At 36.7% G+C, this 25,716-nt stretch overlaps 2 protein-coding genes across 3 annotated transcripts; one reads left to right on the forward strand and one right to left on the reverse strand.

Moving 5' to 3' along the window:
• Nucleotides 1–7,690: 7,690 nt before the first annotated feature.
• On the reverse strand, nt 7,691–20,831 carry LOC110463101 (protein N-terminal glutamine amidohydrolase-like). Of its 2 annotated transcripts, none has more exons than XM_021517449.1 (6): nt 20,657–20,831; nt 16,540–16,639; nt 16,130–16,183; nt 11,197–11,342; nt 9,775–9,899; nt 7,691–9,591 (listed from the first exon to the last, which is right to left on the reverse strand). In XM_021517449.1, exons 1-6 carry the CDS (start codon nt 20,722–20,724, stop codon nt 9,485–9,487), a joined length of 600 nt encoding a protein of 199 aa, XP_021373124.1. In that variant the 5' UTR covers nt 20,725–20,831; the 3' UTR covers nt 7,691–9,484. The 2 variants fall into 2 exon arrangements, with proteins under 2 accessions (XP_021373124.1, XP_021373125.1); XM_021517450.1 differs by lacking the exon at nt 20,657–20,831 and adding an exon at nt 18,306–18,329.
• A 55-nt stretch (nt 20,832–20,886) lies between these two features.
• LOC110463100 (isochorismatase domain-containing protein 1-like) lies at nt 20,887–25,716 on the forward strand. Its single transcript, XM_021517448.1, has 5 exons — nt 20,887–21,059; nt 22,234–22,281; nt 22,546–22,707; nt 24,153–24,269; nt 25,232–25,716. Exons 1-5 carry the CDS (start codon nt 20,931–20,933, stop codon nt 25,376–25,378), a joined length of 603 nt encoding a protein of 200 aa, XP_021373123.1. The 5' UTR covers nt 20,887–20,930; the 3' UTR covers nt 25,379–25,716.

Consider the following 25,716-nt stretch of genomic DNA (forward strand, 5'->3'; position numbering starts at 1 on the left):
ATGTTCAAGAGATATCGACATAGCAGTTTGTCTGGGATTTGACATAAATCAGATTCTATATATTGATTTACTAGGAACACGTTGCTAGCACTGTCAACTTAAATATATCATTCTCTACAGTTAATACACAAGCCATATTGTACCGTGTTACCATTTGTCTACGAAGTGTTCATGCTTACAATACCGTGATGATATTGAAGTTTTTACACATATGACAACTATGACCCCGAATGAAGTCAAGGTCATTTGTTTTAATACACTGAATACCTCATCATCCTAGCATGTAACAGCCATATAGCATTACTCTATTCCCCGTAACAGCTATATAGCATTACTCTATTCCCCGTAACAGTCATATAGCATTATTCTATTCCCCGTAACAGCCATATAGCATTACTCTATTCCCCGTAACAGTCATATAGCATTACTCTATTCCCCGTAACAGTCATATAGCATTACTCTATTCCCCGCAACAGCCATATAGCATTACTCCCCTTAACAGCCATATAGCATTACTCCATTCCCCGTAACAGCCATATAGCATTATTCTATTCCCCGTAACAGCCATATAGCATTACTCTATTCCCCGTAACAGCCAAATAGCATTACTCTATTCCCCGTAACAGTCATATAGCATTACTCTATTCCCCGTAACAGCCATATAGCATTACTCTATTCCCCGTAACAGTCATATAGCATTACTCTATTCCCCGTAACAGCCATATAGCATTACTCTATTCCCCGTAACAGCCATATAGCATTACTCTATTCCCCGTAACAGCCATATAGCATTACTCTATTCCCCGTAACAGCCATATAGCATTACTCTATTCCCCGTAACAGCCATATAGCATTACTCTATTCCCCGTAACAGCCATATAGCATTACTCTATTCCCCGTAACAGCCATATAGCATTACTCTATTCCCCGTAACAGCCATATAGCATTACTCTATTCCCCGTAACAGCCATATAGCATTACTCTATTCCCCGTAACAGCCATATAGCATTACTCTATTCCCCGTAACAGCCATATAGCATTACTCTATTCCCCGTAACAGCCATATAGCATTACTCTATTCCCCGTAACAGCCATATAGCATTACTCTATTCCCCGTAACAGCCATATAGCATTACTCTATTCCCCGTAACAGCCATATAGCATTACTCTATTCCCCGTAACAGCCATATAGCATTACTCTATTCCCCGTAACAGCCATATAGCATTACTCTATTCCCCGTAACAGCCATATAGCATTACTCTATTCCCCGTAACAGCCATATAGCATTACTCTATTCCCCGTAACAGCCATATAGCATTACTCTATTCCCCGTAACAGCCATATAGCATTACTCTATTCCCCGTAACAGCCATATAGCATTACTCTATTCCCCGTAACAGCCATATAGCATTACTCTATTCCCCGTAACAGCCATATAGCATTACTCTATTCCCCGTAACAGCCATATAGCATTACTCTATTCCCCGTAACAGCCATATAGCATTACTCTATTCCCCGTAACAGCCATATAGCATTACTCTATTCCCCGTAACAGCCATATAGCATTACTCTATTCCCCGTAACAGCCATATAGCATTACTCTATTCCCCGTAACAGCCATATAGCATTACTCTATTCCCCGTAACAGCCATATAGCATTACTCTATTCCCCGTAACAGCCATATAGCATTACTCTATTCCCCGTAACAGCCATATAGCATTACTCTATTCCCCGTAACAGCCATATAGCATTACTCTATTCCCCGTAACAGCCATATAGCATTACTCTATTCCCCGTAACAGCCATATAGCATTACTCTATTCCCCGTAACAGCCATATAGCATTACTCTATTCCCCGTAACAGCCATATAGCATTACTCTATTCCCCGTAACAGCCATATAGCATTACTCTATTCCCCGTAACAGCCATATAGCATTACTCTATTCCCCGTAACAGCCATATAGCATTACTCTATTCCCCGTAACAGCCATATAGCATTACTCTATTCCCCGTAACAGCCATATAGCATTACTCTATTCCCCGTAACAGCCATATAGCATTACTCTATTCCCCGTAACAGCCATATAGCATTACTCTATTCCCCGTAACAGCCATATAGCATTACTCTATTCCCCGTAACAGCCATATAGCATTACTCTATTCCCCGTAACAGCCATATAGCATTACTCTATTCCCCGTAACAGCCATATAGCATTACTCTATTCCCCGTAACAGCCATATAGCATTACTCTATTCCCCGTAACAGCCATATAGCATTACTCTATTCCCCGTAACAGCCATATAGCATTACTCTATTCCCCGTAACAGCCATATAGCATTACTCTATTCCCCGTAACAGCCATATAGCATTACTCTATTCCCCGTAACAGCCATATAGCATTACTCTATTCCCCGTAACAGCCATATAGCATTACTCTATTCCCCGTAACAGCCATATAGCATTACTCTATTCCCCGTAACAGCCATATAGCATTACTCTATTCCCCGTAACAGCCATATAGCATTACTCTATTCCCCGTAACAGCCATATAGCATTACTCTATTCCCCGTAACAGCCATATAGCATTACTCTATTCCCCGTAACAGCCATATAGCATTACTCTATTCCCCGTAACAGCCATATAGCATTACTCTATTCCCCGTAACAGCCATATAGCATTACTCTATTCCCCGTAACAGCCATATAGCATTACTCTATTCCCCGTAACAGCCATATAGCATTACTCTATTCCCCGTAACAGCCATATAGCATTACTCTATTCCCCGTAACAGCCATATAGCATTACTCTATTCCCCGTAACAGCCATATAGCATTACTCTATTCCCCGTAACAGCCATATAGCATTACTCTATTCCCCGTAACAGCCATATAGCATTACTCTATTCCCCGTAACAGCCATATAGCATTACTCTATTCCCCGTAACAGCCATATAGCATTACTCTATTCCCCGTAACAGCCATATAGCATTACTCTATTCCCCGTAACAGCCATATAGCATTACTCTATTCCCCGTAACAGCCATATAGCATTACTCTATTCCCCGTAACAGCCATATAGCATTACTCTATTCCCCGTAACAGCCATATAGCATTACTCTATTCCCCGTAACAGCCATATAGCATTACTCTATTCCCCGTAACAGCCATATAGCATTACTCTATTCCCCGTAACAGCCATATAGCATTACTCTATTCCCCGTAACAGCCATATAGCATTACTCTATTCCCCGTAACAGCCATATAGCATTACTCTATTCCCCGTAACAGCCATATAGCATTACTCTATTCCCCGTAACAGCCATATAGCATTACTCTATTCCCCGTAACAGCCATATAGCATTACTCTATTCCCCGTAACAGCCATATAGCATTACTCTATTCCCCGTAACAGCCATATAGCATTACTCTATTCCCCGTAACAGCCATATAGCATTACTCTATTCCCCGTAACAGCCATATAGCATTACTCTATTCCCCGTAACAGCCATATAGCATTACTCTATTCCCCGTAACAGCCATATAGCATTACTCTATTCCCCGTAACAGCCATATAGCATTACTCTATTCCCCGTAACAGCCATATAGCATTACTCTATTCCCCGTAACAGCCATATAGCATTACTCTATTCCCCGTAACAGCCATATAGCATTACTCTATTCCCCGTAACAGCCATATAGCATTACTCTATTCCCCGTAACAGCCATATAGCATTACTCTATTCCCCGTAACAGCCATATAGCATTACTCTATTCCCCGTAACAGCCATATAGCATTACTCTATTCCCCGTAACAGCCATATAGCATTACTCTATTCCCCGTAACAGCCATATAGCATTACTCTATTCCCCGTAACAGCCATATAGCATTACTCTATTCCCCGTAACAGCCATATAGCATTACTCTATTCCCCGTAACAGCCATATAGCATTACTCTATTCCCCGTAACAGCCATATAGCATTACTCTATTCCCCGTAACAGCCATATAGCATTACTCTATTCCCCGTAACAGCCATATAGCATTACTCTATTCCCCGTAACAGCCATATAGCATTACTCTATTCCCCGTAACAGCCATATAGCATTACTCTATTCCCCGTAACAGCCATATAGCATTACTCTATTCCCCGTAACAGCCATATAGCATTACTCTATTCCCCGTAACAGCCATATAGCATTACTCTATTCCCCGTAACAGCCATATAGCATTACTCTATTCCCCGTAACAGCCATATAGCATTACTCTATTCCCCGTAACAGCCATATAGCATTACTCTATTCCCCGTAACAGCCATATAGCATTACTCTATTCCCCGTAACAGCCATATAGCATTACTCTATTCCCCGTAACAGCCATATAGCATTACTCTATTCCCCGTAACAGCCATATAGCATTACTCTATTCCCCGTAACAGCCATATAGCATTACTCTATTCCCCGTAACAGCCATATAGCATTACTCTATTCCCCGTAACAGCCATATAGCATTACTCTATTCCCCGTAACAGCCATATAGCATTACTCTATTCCCCGTAACAGCCATATAGCATTACTCTATTCCCCGTAACAGCCATATAGCATTACTCTATTCCCCGTAACAGCCATATAGCATTACTCTATTCCCCGTAACAGCCATATAGCATTACTCTATTCCCCGTAACAGCCATATAGCATTACTCTATTCCCCGTAACAGCCATATAGCATTACTCTATTCCCCGTAACAGCCATATAGCATTACTCTATTCCCCGTAACAGCCATATAGCATTACTCTATTCCCCGTAACAGCCATATAGCATTACTCTATTCCCCGTAACAGCCATATAGCATTACTCTATTCCCCGTAACAGCCATATAGCATTACTCTATTCCCCGTAACAGCCATATAGCATTACTCTATTCCCCGTAACAGCCATATAGCATTACTCTATTCCCCGTAACAGCCATATAGCATTACTCTATTCCCCGTAACAGCCATATAGCATTACTCTATTCCCCGTAACAGCCATATAGCATTACTCTATTCCCCGTAACAGCCATATAGCATTACTCTATTCCCCGTAACAGCCATATAGCATTACTCTATTCCCCGTAACAGCCATATAGCATTACTCTATTCCCCGTAACAGCCATATAGCATTACTCTATTCCCCGTAACAGCCATATAGCATTACTCTATTCCCCGTAACAGCCATATAGCATTACTCTATTCCCCGTAACAGCCATATAGCATTACTCTATTCCCCGTAACAGCCATATAGCATTACTCTATTCCCCGTAACAGCCATATAGCATTACTCTATTCCCCGTAACAGCCATATAGCATTACTCTATTCCCCGTAACAGCCATATAGCATTACTCTATTCCCCGTAACAGCCATATAGCATTACTCTATTCCCCGTAACAGCCATATAGCATTACTCTATTCCCCGTAACAGCCATATAGCATTACTCTATTCCCCGTAACAGCCATATAGCATTACTCTATTCCCCGTAACAGCCATATAGCATTACTCTATTCCCCGTAACAGCCATATAGCATTACTCTATTCCCCGTAACAGCCATATAGCATTACTCTATTCCCCGTAACAGCCATATAGCATTACTCTATTCCCCGTAACAGCCATATAGCATTACTCTATTCCCCGTAACAGCCATATAGCATTACTCTATTCCCCGTAACAGCCATATAGCATTACTCTATTCCCCGTAACAGCCATATAGCATTACTCTATTCCCCGTAACAGCCATATAGCATTACTCTATTCCCCGTAACAGCCATATAGCATTACTCTATTCCCCGTAACAGCCATATAGCATTACTCTATTCCCCGTAACAGCCATATAGCATTACTCTATTCCCCGTAACAGCCATATAGCATTACTCTATTCCCCGTAACAGCCATATAGCATTACTCTATTCCCCGTAACAGCCATATAGCATTACTCTATTCCCCGTAACAGCCATATAGCATTACTCTATTCCCCGTAACAGCCATATAGCATTACTCTATTCCCCGTAACAGCCATATAGCATTACTCTATTCCCCGTAACAGCCATATAGCATTACTCTATTCCCCGTAACAGCCATATAGCATTACTCTATTCCCCGTAACAGCCATATAGCATTACTCTATTCCCCGTAACAGCCATATAGCATTACTCTATTCCCCGTAACAGCCATATAGCATTACTCTATTCCCCGTAACAGCCATATAGCATTACTCTATTCCCCGTAACAGCCATATAGCATTACTCTATTCCCCGTAACAGCCATATAGCATTACTCTATTCCCCGTAACAGCCATATAGCATTACTCTATTCCCCGTAACAGCCATATAGCATTACTCTATTCCCCGTAACAGCCATATAGCATTACTCTATTCCCCGTAACAGCCATATAGCATTACTCTATTCCCCGTAACAGCCATATAGCATTACTCTATTCCCCGTAACAGCCATATAGCATTACTCTATTCCCCGTAACAGCCATATAGCATTACTCTATTCCCCGTAACAGCCATATAGCATTACTCTATTCCCCGTAACAGCCATATAGCATTACTCTATTCCCCGTAACAGCCATATAGCATTACTCTATTCCCCGTAACAGCCATATAGCATTACTCTATTCCCCGTAACAGCCATATAGCATTACTCTATTCCCCGTAACAGCCATATAGCATTACTCTATTCCCCGTAACAGCCATATAGCATTACTCTATTCCCCGTAACAGCCATATAGCATTACTCTATTCCCCGTAACAGCCATATAGCATTACTCTATTCCCCGTAACAGCCATATAGCATTACTCTATTCCCCGTAACAGCCATATAGCATTACTCTATTCCCCGTAACAGCCATATAGCATTACTCTATTCCCCGTAACAGCCATATAGCATTACTCTATTCCCCGTAACAGCCATATAGCATTACTCTATTCCCCGTAACAGCCATATAGCATTACTCTATTCCCCGTAACAGCCATATAGCATTACTCTATTCCCCGTAACAGCCAAATAGCATTACTCTTTTCCCCGTAACAGCCATATAGCATTACTCTATTCCCCCATAACAGCCAAATAGCATTACTCTATTCCCCGTAACAGTCATATAGCATTACTCTATTCCCCGTAACAGTCATATAGCATTACTCTATTCCCCGTTACAGCCATATTGCATTACTCCATTCCCCGTAACAGTCATATTGCATTACTCCATTCCCCGTAACAGCCATATAGCATTACTCTATTCCCTATAACAGCCATATAGCATTACTCTATTCACTGTAATAGCCATATAGCATTATTCCATTCCCCGTAACAGCCATATATCATTACCCTATTCCCCGTAGTTATATTAGAAGTCATTTGAAGATGTTTATAACTTTGACCTTTGACCTGAAAATTTTGATCAATATCATTTATTGGAACAAGGCGGATGGCCTTTCGTACAGGAGCCAACGAGGTAGATATCGTGAACACATCATCTTGCTGTTCCTGTGAAGTGGTCGTGTCATGTTTTGGACACCGTTGACCACGTTGATGTATATTACTTTTATTCATGCTTGTTTTTTAGAAGACGGATGCAGCACCCTGACAACAGGTATGTTGTGCAAGGTAAAATAATAACTCACGTCAGTTAAAAATCTTAAAATATTTATAAACATAAAAAATACTGGTCACATGTCTGACATGTAAATTGATGGAGATCAACTTAGGAATATCAATTTGCTAAAATATTGACTACGTCACCCATATGATTATAAGTACACGAAAGAGATGATCATTGGACGTTTTGCAATAAAACATTGGACAAAATGGTCATCATAGCTTGCAACAAGATTCACCAATAATCCTATTTTGATAATTCCTTTAAAAAGTGGTATACATAGTATTAATTCTATCAATAACACTAAGAAATAGTCAGTTAAAAAGTTTACTTTAAAGTCATTCTATCAATAACACTAAGAAAGGGTAAGTTAAGAAATTTACATGTTATATGTTATATTCATTTAAACATACCAATGAATATTTAACCAATGACCAGAGAATTAACGCCACAGAAGACCCATGTATATGTAGGTCACACTGTGACAGTATACTCCTAATCGCAGATCAAGGTAGGTTACATAAAAAGTTTACAGTGTACGTATACGTAGCTGTGTTACACTTCACAGGTTAAATGACGTAACGATAGAAACATTCGCTGGTTGTATCACAATTCAAATGTTTAATGTCATGCAATGGTAAATTTTATCAGTAGTCTCTCGAGCACTGTAATTCATTACATTTCCACGTTAATTTATGTCTGTATGCCTAATAGGTAAGTAACACGGAAGGATTTTAATTTGGGAATTATAAAAAAACAATTGAATATCTTAGTTATATACTATTGGATGCACTAAATATTAAGGAGCTATTTTAATTTGTCATTGTCACCTCCCGTTGACTCACGTGAAAATATTAATACTTACTAGTGCTACCTTTTATGCACACGGCAAAGCATTCTGGGTAATTAAACTAAACCTAGTAAAAACTCTAGCTAAACGATTGGCCATGAAATATGCATATTGACATCGCCATGTATAACAGGTTCGTTCATCCGTATTTATGTTATCTTAGCTACAGCACAACTCAGTTGAAAATGTTTCTGATAATTTGTAATCTTGGTGGCCATACTGGATTTCTTATTGAGGCTTACAATCAAAATTACATTCGAGAGGTGTATTAAGAGAAGCATGTTAACCTCTTTCAGTTATTTAAGAATTAATCAAAAATCTCCCGGCCTGTCACAAGGATTATCCATATGCATGTTGTTAAAATATGCCTGTTAGAACTTATGATAAACTCAAAAATATCCTGGCCAATTGGAGGTCAGGTTGGCCATCTTCGATTTCGAATCATCTCAAAACATATCATTTGGTCCTTGGTCATTTAGCCTCAAAGAGAGGACTATTTCCACCAAGTACAGTTTCCCTTCAGTATTAAAACACCCATTGGATTAATAAATACTGATTTCACCATCAACATGGGATGGTTGCATTCATCAGCATGATATCCATGTTAAGTAGTTGATCAATATTGCAATCTTGAAGTTGGTCACAGATCACTCGGCACTACTCTAGATTAGCATTTGGTTGATACAAGACACCAGTTTTTCACATATTTGGTATGGAAACAGATAAAAATAAATTAAACAATTACGTAACACTTTTGTATGCTTTAAATTCGCACAAAAAGGTAATAAAAAATAAACTCACACTTAAATAACGCACAACTAAAACATCAAAGGGTGGACTCATGTAAAACCAAACCTATAAAAATATAGAATACATGTACATTGCGTTCTATAAGTAAATGTTTTAAGCTCCTGAAATTATTACAAAAAAGGTAAATGACTACCTCAAGTCCCTTAATACCTTCACCCAACGCTGTAACAGCCATAGGTTCAACATTATGTCTTTCTAGAGAATTTGTCTATAAGTCCTTCAAAATCAAGTACAACCCCTACCCCCACAGCTGGGTCCATAGAAATGTAATCTTGTATATTGTTTGTAGAATCTGAAACAATAGCAATAACATGTATAAGCAACATAACAAAACATGAAATTGATCAATGTACAATATCTTAATTTGGTTGTTCATTTCGTATTGAAAGACACATTCAAAACTGAATTATGAAATAGTGAACAAATATTTCATTACAGCTTGTATTGTATTTCAGAATGTAATTTGAACCCCTACCTGAAGTCTGTATACAGGGGTAAAGTGGTGGATCGCTGAGCCACTGTTTGTTAGCATCCAACATGTGTGATCTGTCCGAGGCAAATGTAGACAGGAACTTCAACCCAGGTATGACTCGAAATTTCCTGCAACAGTTGTTTGCATGTGTGACCAATGATAATCAGTATTTCATGCTGTCTACAGTAATACATGTCTACAGAATAACACACTACCTGACTGCATTTATAAATTCATCAAACACATGCAATAGAATAACATTTTCCTTACTCTCACTAAGAAACTATATAACAATCCAAGATCATAGTTTGATAAAAAATACAGCTTCATTACAATGTATTTAATAAAGGTATCGCTATATCATTTATTACATATCCATATTCAAAGCTCAATTCAGTATGTAGGTCGAGGTAGCTGGGAGAATCGTAGCTCAATGTTTGATTGACATAAATTTGATATATCATCAATTTAAAGCTACTATGTCCATCCACCCTTTAAGATCTTGCAATTAAACAACCTTGGATGAGGTCGCTAAACAAAGCCCTGTTTCTTCACTTACCTACCATATATATATGTACATCTGTATATGTAAGATCCACATTCTTTTGGAAATTTGTCTACATGTTAATACATGTAAATTTTGAAATATGGGTGTAGATAAGCTCTTGTTACTTGAATATATTTAATTGTCTATGCTCTGTTGCCTTTGGACCTGATTATGCATGCTTTGAATTGACAGATGTTGTTCTTAGCGAGTCTTTGGAGGAATATGTTTATCCTCACAAGCAGTTATATGTTTTATGCAATGCATCTATTTATCATATGTTAATATATGTGGTGAAAATGTAAAGATATAGGTTTGTGTTGCAACCTCATCCCAGGTTTCTGAATCCTACAATGTAAGTCTTCAAAAGGCTAGATACCCTAGCTCTGTAGCGGATGACTAAGAATAACAAATAAAAAGTAAAACTGACCAACAGAAACAGATACATGTTTTTTTTATTCAGAAAGGATGTAAATAACTCAACGGTGGAACTATTGTATGGGAGATCACACTGGCCTAACATCCATGCTGTGTAACATTTGAGGAATATAAAGGGAATTTCTTGGCTATTTACCAGCGAGGGATAACACCCTGAGACAAGCTCACTAGTTCAGCAATGTCTACCTTACCTATGGTGGCACCAGTGGGATCCTATTATACCTTGTGAAGCAAGTTCTGGGTGGCTAGGGAAGGTGCATCAGGACACAGGAGGGACCCACATGATCCCCAAATCCAATTCTCCAGACAACACTTTTCAGAGGGGGAAATAGCATAACACTGTATTACTGGCAATCTAGCTCTTCCAGCAATGTGGTACAACCCTAGTGGATGGGTGTGCACCTCATGTACAGTTATTTAGTTGGAAGCGTGAACTAGCCTACCTGTGGTACTGTTTTTTCACAGTCTTATTAGGTCGAATCCCCTTGGCAGCATACTCGGTAAAGTCGCAAGGAAATGGCAGCTTTGTATCCAGGTCATAAACCAGTGACACATCACCCTCATTGTAGACAAATATCACATGGTAGTCCTACAAATATCGCAAATGGTACAAAGATCACATGGAAGTATCACAAATATCGCAAGGTACAAATACAACAGGGAAGCATTACATGGTAAACTTGTTTTACTTCGAGAACATACCAAACACTTGCTACAGTTTACAGGTTTGATTTTTAGCTTTGAAGTAATCAAGACTGAAATACCATAATAATTATACTCCCTTTATCTGTAGATGTATAGATAGATTACAGCTACTGAATGGTATTTCTCATTACAGTCTAGTCTGCTAAAGTCAAGAAAGACTTAGTGGATTCTGCCTTGAGACACATTTATATTGGTATGAAGCATTGCAGATACATAAGTGAGAGTATGTCTTTATGATATGCTGATATGTAAGTGAGACAATGTCTTTGTGATATGCTGATATGTAAGTGAGAGTATGTCTTTATGATATGCTGATATGTAAGTGAGATTTTGTCTTTGTGATATGCTGATATGTAAGTGAGAGTATGTCTTTGTGATTTGCTGATATGTAAGTGAGAGTATGTCTCTGTGATATGCTGATATGTGAGTGAGAGTATGTCTTTGTGATTTGCTGATATTTAAGTGAGACTTTGTCTTTGTGATATGCTGATATGTAAGTGAGAGTACATATAGTGTATGTCTTTGTGATATGCTGATATGTAAGTGAGACTTTGTCTTTGTGATATGCTGATATGTAAGTGACAGTATGTCTTTGTGATATGATGATATGTAAGTGAGAGAATGTCTTTGTGATTTCCTGATATGTAAGTGAGATTTTGTCTTTGTGATATGCTAATATGTAAGTGAGAGTATTTCTTTTTTATATTCTGATATGTGAGTGAGAGGATGTCTTTGTGATTTCCTGATATGTTAGTGAGAGTGTGTCTATGTGATATTCTGATATGAAAGCAAGAGTACAAATTGTGAATGCCTTTGTGATATGCTGATTTGTAAGTGAGAGTACATATTGTGTATGTCTTTGTGATATGATGATATGTAAGTGAGAGTACATATTGTGTATGTATTTGTGATATGCTGATATGTAAGTGAGAGTATGTCTTTGTGATTTCCTGATATGTTAGTGAGAGTATGTCTATGTGATATTCTGATATGTAAGTAAGAGTACATATTGTGTATGTCTTTGTGATATGCTGATATGTAAGTGAGGGGATGTCTTTTTGTGATATGCTGATATGTAAGTGAGGGGATGTCTTTTTGTGATATGCTGATATGTAAGTGAGGGTATGTCTTTTTGTGATATGCTGATATGTAAGTGAGGGGATGTCTTTTTGTGATATGCTGATATGTAAGTGAGAGTATGTCTTTGGGATATGATGATATGTAAGTGAGAGTATGTCTTTGTGATTCCCTGATATGTTAGTGAGAGTATGTCTATGTCATATTCTGATATGTAAGTAAGAGTACATATTGTGTATGTCTTTGTGATATGCTGATGTGTAAGTGAGACTATGTCTTTGTGATATCCTGATATGTAAGTGAGAGTATGTCTTTGTGATATGCTGATATGTGAGTGAGAGTATGTCTTTGTGATTTGCTGATATGTAAGTGAGAGTATGTCTATGTGATATTCTGATATGTAAGTGAGAGTACATATTGTGTATGTCTTTGTGATATGCTGATGTGTAAGTGAGACTATGTCTTTGTGATATGCTAATATGTAAGTGACAGTATGTCTTTGTGATATGCTGATATGTAAGTGAAAGTATGTCTTTGTGATATGTTGATATGTAAGTGAGAGTATGTCTTTGTGATTTCCTGATATGTAAGTGAGAGTACGTCTTTGTGATATGCTGATATGTAAGTGAGACTATGTCTTGGTGATATGCTGATATGTATGTGAGACTATGTCTTTGTGATATGCTGATATGTAAGTGAGACTTTGTCTTTGTGATATGCTGATATGTAAGTGAGAGTATGTCTATGTGATATTCTGATATGTAAGTGAGAGTACATATTGTGTATGTCTTTGTGATATGCTGATATGTAAGTGACAGTATGTCTTTGTGATATGCTAATATGTAAGTGAGAGTACATATTGTGTATGTCTTTGTGATATGCTGATATGTAGGTGACAGTATGTCTTTGTGATATGCTGATATGTATGTGAGACTATGTCTATGTGATATGCTGATATGTAAGTGAGACTTTGTCTTTGTGATATGCTGATATGTAAGTGAGAGTATGTCTATGTGATATTCTGATATGTAAGAGGGAGTACATATTGTGTATGTCTTTGTGATATGCTGATATGTAAGTGACAGTATGTCTTTGTCATATGCTAATATGTAAGTGAGAGTACATATTGTGTATGTCTTTGTGATATGCTTATTTGTAAGTGAGAGTATGTCTTTGTGATATGCTAATTTGTAGGTGAGAGTATGTCTTTGTGATATGTAAGTGAGAGTATGTCTTTGTGATATGCTGATATGTAAGTGAGACTTTGTCTTTGTGATATGCTGATATTTAAGTGAGAGTATGTCTTTATGATATGCTTATTTGTAAGTGAGAGTATGTCTTTGTGATATGCTGATATGTAAGTGAGACTATGTCTTTGTGATATGCTGATATGTAAGTGAGACTTTGTCTTTGTGATATGCTGATATTTAAGTGAGAGTATGTCTTTATGATATGCTTATTTGTAAGTGAGAGTATGTCTTTGTGATATGCTGATATGTAAGTGAGAGTATGTCTTTGTGATTTGCTGATATGTAAGTGAGCCTATGTCTTTGTGATATGCTGATTTGTAAGTGAGAGTATGTCTTTGGGATATGCTGATATGTAAGTGAGACTTTGTCGTTGTGATATGCTGATATTTAAGTTAGAGTATGTCTTTGTGATTTGCTGATATGTACGTGAGAGTATGTCTTTGTGATTTGCTGGTATGTAAGTGAGACTATGTCTTTTTGATATGCTGATATGTAAGTGAGAGTATTTCTTTGGGATTTGGTGATATGTAAGTGATAGTATGTCTTTGTGATATGCTGATCTTTGTGATATGCTGATATGTAATTGAGACTATGTCTTGGTGATATGCTGATATGTAAGTGAGATTATGTCTTTGTGATATGCTGATATATAAGTGAGAATATGTCTTCGTGATATGCTGATATGTAAGTGAGTCTTTGTCTTTGTGATATGCTGATATGTGATATGTAAGTGAGAGTATGTCTTTTTGTGATATGCTGATATGTAAGTGAGACTTTGTCGTTGTGATATGCTGATATTTAAGTTAGAGTATGTCTTTATGATATGCTTATTTGTAAGTGAGAGTATGTCTTTGGGATATGCTGATATGTAAGTGAGAGTTTGTCTTTGTGATATGCTATATGCTGATATGTAAGTGAGAGTACGTCTTTGTGATTTGCTGATATGTACGTGAGAGTATGTCTTTGTGATTTGCTGATATGTAAGTGAGACTATGATGCTGATATGTAAGTGAGACTATGATGCTGATATGTAAGTGAGACTATGTCTTTTTGATATGCTGATATGTAAGTGAGAGTTTGTCTTTGTGATATGCTATATGCTGATATGTAAGTGAGAGTATTTCTTTGGGATATGGTGATTTGTAAGAGAGAGTATGTCTTTGTGATATGTAAGTGAGAGAATGTCTTTATGGTATGTCTTTGTGATATGATGATATGTAAGTGAGAGTATGTCTTTTTGTGATATGCTGATATGTAAGTAAGACTATGTCTTTTTGATATGCTGATATGTAAGTGAGTCTTTGTCTTTGTGATATGCTGATATGTAAGTTAGAGTATGTCTTTGTGATTTGCTGATATGTAAGTGAGAGTATTTCTTTGGGATATGGTGATATGTAAGTGATAGAATGTCTTTGTGATATGCTGATTTGTAAGTGAGAGTATGTCTATGTAAGTGAGAGTACATATTGTGTATGTCTTTGTGATATGCTGATCTTTGTGATATGCTGATATGTAAGTTAGAGTATGTGATATGTAAGTGAGACTATGTCTTGGAGATATGCTGATATGTAAGTGAGAGTTTGTCTTTGTGATATGCTATATGCTGATATGTAAGTGAGAGTTTGTCTTTGTGATATGCTATATGCTGATATGTAAGTGAGAGTACGTCTTTGTGATTTGCTGATATGTACGTGAGAGTATGTCTTTGTGATTTGCTGATATGTAAGTGAGACTATGTCTTGGAGATATGCTGATATGTAAGTGAGAGTTTGTCTTTGTGATATGCTATATGCTGATATGTAAGTGAGAGTATGTCTTTGTGATTTGCTGATATGTACGTGAGAGTATGTCTTTGTGATTTGCTGATATGTAAGTGAGACTATGTCTTTGTGATATGCTGATATGTAAGTGAGACAATGTCTTTGTGATATGCTGATATGTAAGTGAGACTATGTCTTGGTGATATGCTGATATGTAAGTGAGACTTTGTCTTTGTGATATGCTGATATGTAAGTGATAGTATGTTTTTGTGATTTGTAAGTGAGAGTATGTATTTGTGATATGCTGATTTGTAAGTGAGAGTATGTATTTGTGATATGCTGATTTGTAAGTGAGAGTATGTCTTTTTGATTTGCTGATATGTAAGTTAGAGTATGTCTCTGTGATTTGCTAATATGTAAGTGAGACAATGTCTTTGTGATATGCTGATTTGTAAGTGAGAGTATTTCTTTGGGATATGGTGATTTGTAAGAGAGAGTATGTCTTTGTGATATGCTGATATGTAAGTGAGAGTATGTTTTTGTGATATGCTGATATGTAAGTGAGAGTATGTCTTTGTACTTACCCAAACAACAACTCCATCTGGTGCAAAGCTAGATTTTTGGTACCACAAAGGTATCTATAGAAGAAAAGACTGTTAAAAGTTAGAAATAACACTAAATTGGTGGGACTTTATCAATGTGGTATTGGGAATGTTTTATGTGAAATCATTCGTGCTTCAGCCAGAAATTAATATTTGATGATAATTTAATGGATGTTGATTGAAATCTTATCTTTCTCATCGGAATTTTTTTTTATAAAATTTTACTGACATATTTTCATGAAAGGAGTTTATGGATTTGATTTAATAAAGTCTTTCTAGTAAATAACTATAAGGTAAAATAAGGCTATACATCAAAACATGCAAACAGAAGAGCGAGTAAGAGAAGATAAACTGATTAATCAGATTTTATCTGAAATGAAACAATACACTACCTGTTTGTTCTCATTAGATATAAACATACAATAGCAGTAAGCCAGCCTGTCTGGATTGTTTCCCTTTACATGTTCACAGAGTTTCCATACATTTTCTTCACTGCAATATCCAAATAAAATAATTATATAATATTCATGGTACAGTGTATGGAAACTTTTCAAGGGAAAAACTATGCTAGTTTAGGCCATATCTAGTCAACAGCCAGTGCATGTTGCATGTACTACACTGAAGGAAATTTGCATTTGGACTTTGTTCACTTCAAGATAGCATACAAAGTAGAATCTGATGAAGAGGCAGTCCTTCAGGTCCTGTATCAGAAAAAGTACATATATCTTTAAGTATAGTGTAAGTATAAATGTATGACCACAGATCTGACTTTAGATACACATATAATTCATTCACTACAGTTCAGGAAAAATATCAAGAATATCAAAGTGGGTATAATAAAATTGTTTTGGGTCAGAATCTGAAAGAAAAGCTTCTAAATCTCACAATTATAACATTTTTTTAAAATATGGTTCATTTATGTACAACTTTTTTTATTATTTTTACTCTTCTATAAGATTTTGTCTCGCGATTTCTTGTCCAAGAAAAATGTGGAAGGTTGGCACGTCCACTGGATTTTTAACATGTCAATCTTTTTGTGACCAAATTGAATACTAACTAACAACAAATGATCTTAAGTTTATTTATGCCTAGGTCATACAGAGCTTAATTTTCTCTTATTTATGTACTAGCTTTGTAGAGGCATACTGGCTTTAAGCCATTGATGGTTGTGGCTTAGTACAATTAAAATCTGCCACACATCATAGATTATTGGCATATCATGTAAAGTCCGTTTATCAATCTAAGTCACATAGCCTTTGTTTTTTCTTGTTCACGATAAAATGTAATGCCAGTGAACTATCTTTATTAAACTATCAGCCAAATCGCCAAAGAGGACGCTTCAACAGCAAACACAAAGGGAACCCTTTCACAGAGTACAGATTTAGTCATTTCATTTGCAGAAATAAGAGGAAGAAAAAGAAGAGAAACTAATGTCATCATTTTTGATATTACAGAACAGCTCAACTATGTTTAAAAGGCGAGAATGGAAGCAGTAAAACAACTGTAAAAGACTTATTTGGAAGTTTTGGATTAAACAACACGATATAGTTGTACGATTAAGACTTTCCGGTAAATGTCAGAATAAAAAGGAGTGCTCTTCAGGAACGTAAAAAATCTTAAAAATACTTTGGTTAATCTTTAATCAAAAAAAAGAAATGATTTGACGAAATATAAACGAGATAATGAAAAGGAAATGAAAAACAAAGGGAGAGAAAAACAAGAGGAAGACACTGGAGATTTATTGTTCGAGTTCATGGACCACCATGGATCAAATCATCATATTATGCTCCTTGCAAAACATAGCATTTAGTTTTAATTTTCCATATGATGAACATAAAAATGTTGTTATTTTTATACAAATGTGATGCTTTGATGTCAAGTACAGAATCCAACATTACCAGATTGATATGTACATGATCAGGAATCAGTATATAACTAGAGTGTATTGAAGAATATGAACGTCAAATAAGGATCAATCTCAAAATAAGGAATAATCACAAATTTAGATATGGACAATCAGAGGCAAATTATGCCTGCATGCATCAAATATAAGTTATTTGACATATATAATGACATGTTATTTACAAAGTTATCGGTGCTATGCCTATGTATCATTTCAATAACTGAATTACCAGTATAATATATCCAACTTTCATACCCGAATTCAGGACTTAAGTATGACTTATCAGAGGGCTGAATATTGGGTGACTATAACATGATTTGGGTAGCTATGCCCAAGCTAAGGGGAGATAACTCCAATTGAATTTTCGCGCCGCGCCAAAATTTCGTCACACTTTTATACCATCGGAAGAACGGTGATTTTATCGTGCTTGTCCATGTTATAGAAATGGATACATGGTAGGAATTTTATCTTCGATATCCCTCGTCACTTTACTACAGTCTATATTACAAATATCATGGCGGAAACGCAAGGAGCGGAGATTGTGAAATATTGCAGAAGCGACAATTTCCTTATAAAACCGAGTACATCCATCAAAATTATATACAAATGTTCAGTAATTATCCCTTAAAATAAGTATATATATATGCCAATCTGTCAAAACCGTTCTTGGTATGAAAAATGCTGTTGAAATCCCAAGGGGTAGTATAACGGTAAATCCAATATGGCGGACACCTCGCCTCGAAAACGTAAACAAATCCCACCTGTACCAGACAAAACTCGCTAGAAGGATATTGCATTAACGGTTGTTTACCTATCGTGTAAAGGTATCTGTTCTCTTTGTTTTCTGTATATATTTTAAACATTAAATGATGTATATTTGTATAAATTTCGGTACTATTTACTTGTTTCTAAATGATTAAACTTTTAAATTAAGTTACTGTCACTCAGTCTTGACTTAGTTTACATACGCTGATACAGTTAGAAATTGAATAGACCTAAATTTAAATTTATTTCGAGTTTCAGTGTTGTCTGACATACAAAAACTATACAATGGTTGGTCTGTACATAGTTTACATTAAACATATCTAATTGATATGACATGCTTTTGTTTTTCAATATCATTTTTTTTTTTTTATATAAATAAAACTTGTCAGATCATACACCATGTACAAATACAATTTTTTGTTTTTAAATATTATTTTAATGATTTATCTGACTAAAACATATCAGATCATGTGTAATTACAATGAGTATGCTTGAAGACAAGTACCCTTCAGACTCCTGGGTAAGCAAATGCCACAATAAAAGGAGGGGCTGGTATATACATTAAGTACCCCAACTGAGATCAACAATCAGAAGCAATACCAACAGGCCTACATTGTTCAAACTACTAAGTTGAAGAAGACCTTATTCATGCTGCACACTCCATCAAAAACAAAATTGATAACACAACTCAAGTAGTATTCCTGACTGATGCCCTCTCTGTGCTACAAGCTTTGACAAACGACAAGCTTAACCTCAACTTGAACAAGCTTTATACACCATCAAAAGTCTGACAACAGTTCTACAGTGGATTCCTTCTCACTGTGGAGTTTGGGGTAATGAACAAGCCGATAAATTAGCAAAGAATGGTGCTGAACAATAACAGGAAGAAAATCCAGTCTGCTACACAGAGATGAAGACTATCATCAAATCTCTGTTCAACACCCATCAGCAACAAGACAGTTACCACCAACAAGATCTGACCAAACTACCATCTTCCGACAGGACACAACAGACTCAATCAACATCTATACAAAGTCATGAAAGTTGTTTCATCTCCAATGTGTCCTTGTGGAGAAGCAGAGCAGGATACTGCACACCTCTTACAGTCATGGAAGATCCATCAGGCACTGATCATGAGAGATAAGATATGGCATTCACCAACAGTTAGTGAGTGAGTGAGTGAGTGTTAACGTTACCACTCAAAGAAAAGCTATGTGGACCAGTGGATGCCCTTAGCACAGAAGACCACCAGATTTGTTGAGGAGACTGGTATTCAAGTGTAAAGGCGAACGATAAGAAAGAAGATGTGTAATTACCACTGAGACTGGTGCATCAATATATATAATTAAATGAGATTATTAATGTCATTCATTGTGTTTTGTAAGGGGAGGTAACTCTTTGTGAAGTAACATTTTAGCATCATCTCCGGAGTGAGGGGTGATATTTAGCATGGAAATCTTTCATTTTACAATAGAATAGATTGGTTCTGAAATTGTGGTAAAAAAAGAGAAAACAAATTCTCCCATATATACCATGTTATTGACCTTGTACGCTTTTTTGATTGTTTTCAGGAAAATGCTAAAAAACAATTGTGAAATTTCACGATTTCAAAAAATTCGTAAAAATCCAATTTTGAAGATAACATGGTTCTGATTGCTGTTTTGTAATCAGGTTATGGTAGTCTCTAGGAAAATGACAAGAAATAAATCACTTTTGGTTTAAAAAAAATTAGTTGGGCATAGCTAATTTGGGGGCCTGTCTGCTGCAACACCAGTGTATAACATACGTAAAACGAAAGTATTTTTCTGTTGTCGACAACCTTACTACGTTGGCTGACTTACCAGTAACAGCTGGTGTATGTACATTTATCTGCGGTAGGAATGAGATCCACTACCTTAGATTGGTCCATATTAAAATGGATTGTGGAATTTAAGACAGCTCAACGTTATTCACATATGTTCCCAAACGTTGCCGAAACCGTGTTGCAAGTAAACACAAGCTTGACTAAGATGTAGATTCATCGATCTCATCTTTCAAATGTTTGCTGTGGATACAATTTTTAAGTAAAGCGTTTAAAGATCGTGTTGATCATGTGACTTGTATTTGTCCGTAAAAATGGCTTCCACAAAGCGTCTTGGTAATCTTGCGCTGGACAAGACGGTGATCTTTGTGTGTGACATGCAGGAACGGTTCCGTCCAGCTATCAATTATTTCGCAGAAATAGTTGAAGTTGCAGGAAGAATAGTATGTTTGAATGATTTGGAAACAAAATTCAGCGAAATTTATGAAGAATGCCTTCGCTTTGTGACGCATCCCCACCCCAAAAACCCGTTTACTGATTAAGTTTACATAATAATTTACGATATTGCATTAAGGCTTTTGGGAATATTTCTTGGTAATGTTTATGGTATTTGAAGATAAACGTGTGTACTTGCAGCATCAGCAATGGCTAAGCATTTTAAATGCAACATTTTGAGGATGGTGGAAATGGTTGCCCTGACACCTACTCCAGCAATATAGAGGTTTAACACGGCGAGATACTGTTGACAGGTGCAAGTCGACAAAATCACAACTGATAGAAAAATGGCCAGCGGCCTATCATGTTATAGGAGTACCCTGACACCAGACTTTAGACATTTTGACAGAAAGTTGTCAGTGGTGTTGGGAGATAATCTACATTGTATCTGTCAAAATGTCTAAAGTCTGGTGTCAGGGCAAGAGGAAACTTTGGCTATTTATAACCCAGGTTTGGATATCCCCATGCCATGTACTGGCATTTAGCCTAGCTAACACCCAATGCTTTTCTTATATAACTTTAGTGTATTTTATTTAGCTCACCTACATTATGTATATTCTTTTCATCCATGGAGGCCTGTTTATTTGCATGCTATGTTTTTGTTTGTTTTGAATCATACCTATGTTTGTCGCAGAAATAGCTCTACCGAGCTAATGTTTGTGTGTTTATGATATGCGACATTAAATAAATATTATTGTATCCTGTATCTAATGTATGCTTGCATTGAAAAAAGGGTTGGTCACAGTCACCACTGTAACAGGAGAGGATAGAGAATTACACAGCCAGGCTGGGTTTCAAACCTTGGGCCCCCCCCCCCAATTCTACACTTAAGCTCTACCAGTCTAGTTCCACTACATAATTAAAATTTCCACACATTTTATGTAACAGAGAGAGAAATGTACAAAATTGGGATTCAAATCGGAGACCTCCAAATCCTAGACTGCCTGGTCGTTGGCGACCAACCCAGTCCAGTTCTGCTACATTAATTAATAATTGCCATTTTGTGGTGTCATTTTCATATAAATGGCAAGATATATATATAAAGTTCTGAAAAAAAGTACGAACGACAAAGTCAAGGTAAAAAAAGACATGAATTTTTGTATACTTTACATATATTTTCAGCTTGAAGCCTCTAAGCTTTTGAACATTCCAGTAATTGTGACTGAACAAGTGAGTTGGCTTTTTACAAAATTGTTTTGATTAGTACTTTCACATTCATCTAAAATAGCTACTACTGTTAATAAAAGCTGTTTATTTTCTTACACAGTGTTACACACAAGTATGTGATTTCATAATTTCTTGAAAATAGGAACAAAGTATGGTCTGCCGTAAATTTGTTTTGTGCTTAATATTTCATCAAAGAGATTTTGCTTTGCCTAAAATGTTTTTAAAATTTGTTAAATGTGAATATGAACTTTAACCTCTGTTTATCAGTATCCAAAAGGTCTGGGGAGTACAGTGGCTGAACTGGACATCAGTCATGCTGTTGGTAAATTCGAAAAGACCAAGTTCAGCATGATGTTACCGGAGGTTGAGGAGAAGATGAAGACTCTCTGTGGGGGGGATGTCCAGCATGTAGTCCTCCTGGGTATAGAGGTAAGATGTTCTCAGGTACAGGATTTTAGTGGTAATAAACCCACAAAGGGAAATAATAAAGGGATACCCAAAGCGGAATTGTTAATGAGGTAAAAAGGCCCAGGTGAAAGGTATATATAAGAAATTCCAGGGTAACAAGTATATTGATACAAAATTCTTATGATTCTTATCATGTGATTGACTGGTACAACTCCACAATTTTGGACAGAGAGTGATCTGTTCAAGCGGCAGATAAAGGAAGTCATCTGGATACACTGCAGTGGGCCAGTTCTAAATCAAGACGAGGGGCTCAAAGACTCTCGCACATCTTTGACTAAGTATTAAACAAAGCGTAGCTGAATCAAGTCGCTTTGATACATATATACCAACTATTATACATACGCTTACAGCGTAGCGGAATTTGACATCGATTTTGTGGACAACTCGTACACAGTTTATACCTTTGTGTGCATACGCTTCACTGGTCATTTGTTTGATGAAGGTGACAGTGTACATACCGTACTAGTCATCGAAACTTCACATGGGAAATTGCATTGGTTGTGTAAAAAGAACTTCTCATAATCTTATGATTTGGGTATTGATGTAAGAAAATGCAGACATAGAGCAATAGAAAGCTGACATTTTTTGTATGTGAACGCAACATTGGTCAGATATCAAACACAAGCACCATTTTTATTTCAGTTATTCTTCAAGCAATGTATATATTGCTACTGTGATAAACTGATAGTATTTGCTGTATTTAAAAATGTTACAGAAGCTAGTATATTCAACTTGAGAATGCTTTTAATTCATATTGATACACTTAGTGGTGTTTTTTACTACAATGATTCCATTGCAACTTTTTGGCAAATCTTTCTTTTACCTCAGCCAGTCTGGGGATATTACCTCAGCCAGTCTGGGTATATTACCTCAGCCAGTCTGGGTATATTACCTCAGCCAGTCTGAGGATATTACCTCAGCCAGTCATGGTATATTACCTCAGCCAGTCTGGGGATATTACCTTAGCCAGTCTGGGTATATTACCTCAGCCAGTCTGGGTATATTACCTCAGCCAGTCTGGGGATACATTCTATATATTATTTCACTTCAGAAAATGGTAAAATATATCATTTGTACAAGTATTTCCATTATTTTTCTTGATTCCACAGAGGGTGAAACAAAATCTTTTTCCACAGGTTGTGAAATGTTTCTGGTAAAATGACCTGGCTGGGAAAAGAGGTAAGACAATCCCAAAGACACATGTAGTGGCTTGAAAAATCTAAAAGGAGAGGATAAAAATGGAGACAATCATTAAATGGAAGAAATGAGAAATCTCCTCAACCAGGAAGAGGTGGAGCTCTGTTAATTATCATCATAAAAATAGCCTAAGCTCATGATCAACAGTTGTGAGGAAGAATACATTTTCTCACAAAATACTGTTTGAACTTACTTGGTATCTTTCCTAGGCCCACGTGTGTGTCCAGCAGACCGTCATAGACCTGCTGTCGAGGGACATTGAGGTTCATGTCGTGGCCGACGCCACCTCCTCTAGGAGCCAGATGGACCGCTTGTTTGCTTTTGAGGTAGGCCTGATTGCCAACAACATGTTTTTAGTAACATGAAGAACATTAAAATAAAAAAAAGTTATAATTATATATAAAAGCATAAGTAATCATTTTGCCACACTGAATAGGTTTTTGTATCTGCTAATGTAAGATATAATTATGGATAAAAAGCATCAGAAATGTGTAGAGAGTGGATCTCTACACTTACTATCTGTGTCTCTGTCCAAAAGAAATTGTGGTTGAAGGGAGATAATTCAATTACACTCAACATCATTGATAAATATGCCTGACTTTAAGGAGATCCTGGAATATCTGGTATAATTTTATGGAACCAAAAGACTTGTACTGCATTCTCCAATTGCCAAGATGACCTGTTACCTACTGCATGTACCCCTACCTTACTGTCAAATTATCTGATGTGATAATTGAGTTCCTCTTGATGTCTATTAATAAAGGTTTCACTATATAAAATATCACTCTCTGAAAGGAATTTTCTCAATAATGTTCGATTGAAAGACAATGTGAAAAAACTCTCCTGTGATGGAAAAGGATATCCAATTGAAGGCATAAATATGTGCTCATTTCTCGTATCAAGTTAGCCTAAATGGTTGTTGATCAAAACATTAAGTGGATATTCAGAAATCACCTTTCCTTCCCCTCTATTTCCCATTCTCATGCCCCTTCTCCATCCAAAAACTAACGCAATCAATTGTTCTGTTTGTGGTTTAGCCAACTAACACCCAACTCAATTTCTACACCGAGGCAAGAAAACGTTACACAAATGACTGGTCACGTTGAGTGATAGTCAGAAAGGTTATCATGTCTGTTAAAAATGTGGAAAGACATCTGCCCAATTATGTTCCAATTTATTTGAATACCGGGGTACTTGTTTTTGAGAGAAGAAAGTTTTGTTTATTGTTCTTGAAAACACTTGAAATGCTTTCAAATTTGATTTAGAGTGGTTGTGTATTACATTACAGCGATTCCGACACAGCGGAGCGACAGTAACTACTAGTGAAGCGGTCTTACTACAATTTATAGGTGATAAAGACCACCCACAGTTCAAACCTATCCAGCAACTCATCAAAAAAAGTGCCCCTGACTCAGGACTCGTTACCAAACTGTAGATTGTTTAAACATATTCAGCAACTACTCATTGAAGTTCCCAACTGTGGACGATTGTACAAATGTGTAATCTGTAGTTCCTTTACAGGCTTTGTACATATTTGAGTCGGTGGGGTAGATCACACTGTCGTACATTTGTATCCATTTGTCCATCCTCAGTCATCTGTGTAAAGATTTTTTGTAAGGCTCAATATTTACCTAGTATTTGTGGATCAAATATGAATTGAATAAAGACATCTTATGTAAAACACATATGGAGACATCTGTTTTATTCTTTGCAAACCATTGGAACTTGTTTCACTTTGATTCTTTGGTAGACAAAATGTCTTGAAAACAATAT

The sequence above is a fragment of the Mizuhopecten yessoensis genome, unplaced genomic scaffold (assembly GCF_002113885.1).
Source record: "Mizuhopecten yessoensis strain PY_sf001 unplaced genomic scaffold, ASM211388v2 scaffold10867, whole genome shotgun sequence".
NCBI lineage: Eukaryota > Metazoa > Mollusca > Bivalvia > Pectinida > Pectinidae > Mizuhopecten > Mizuhopecten yessoensis.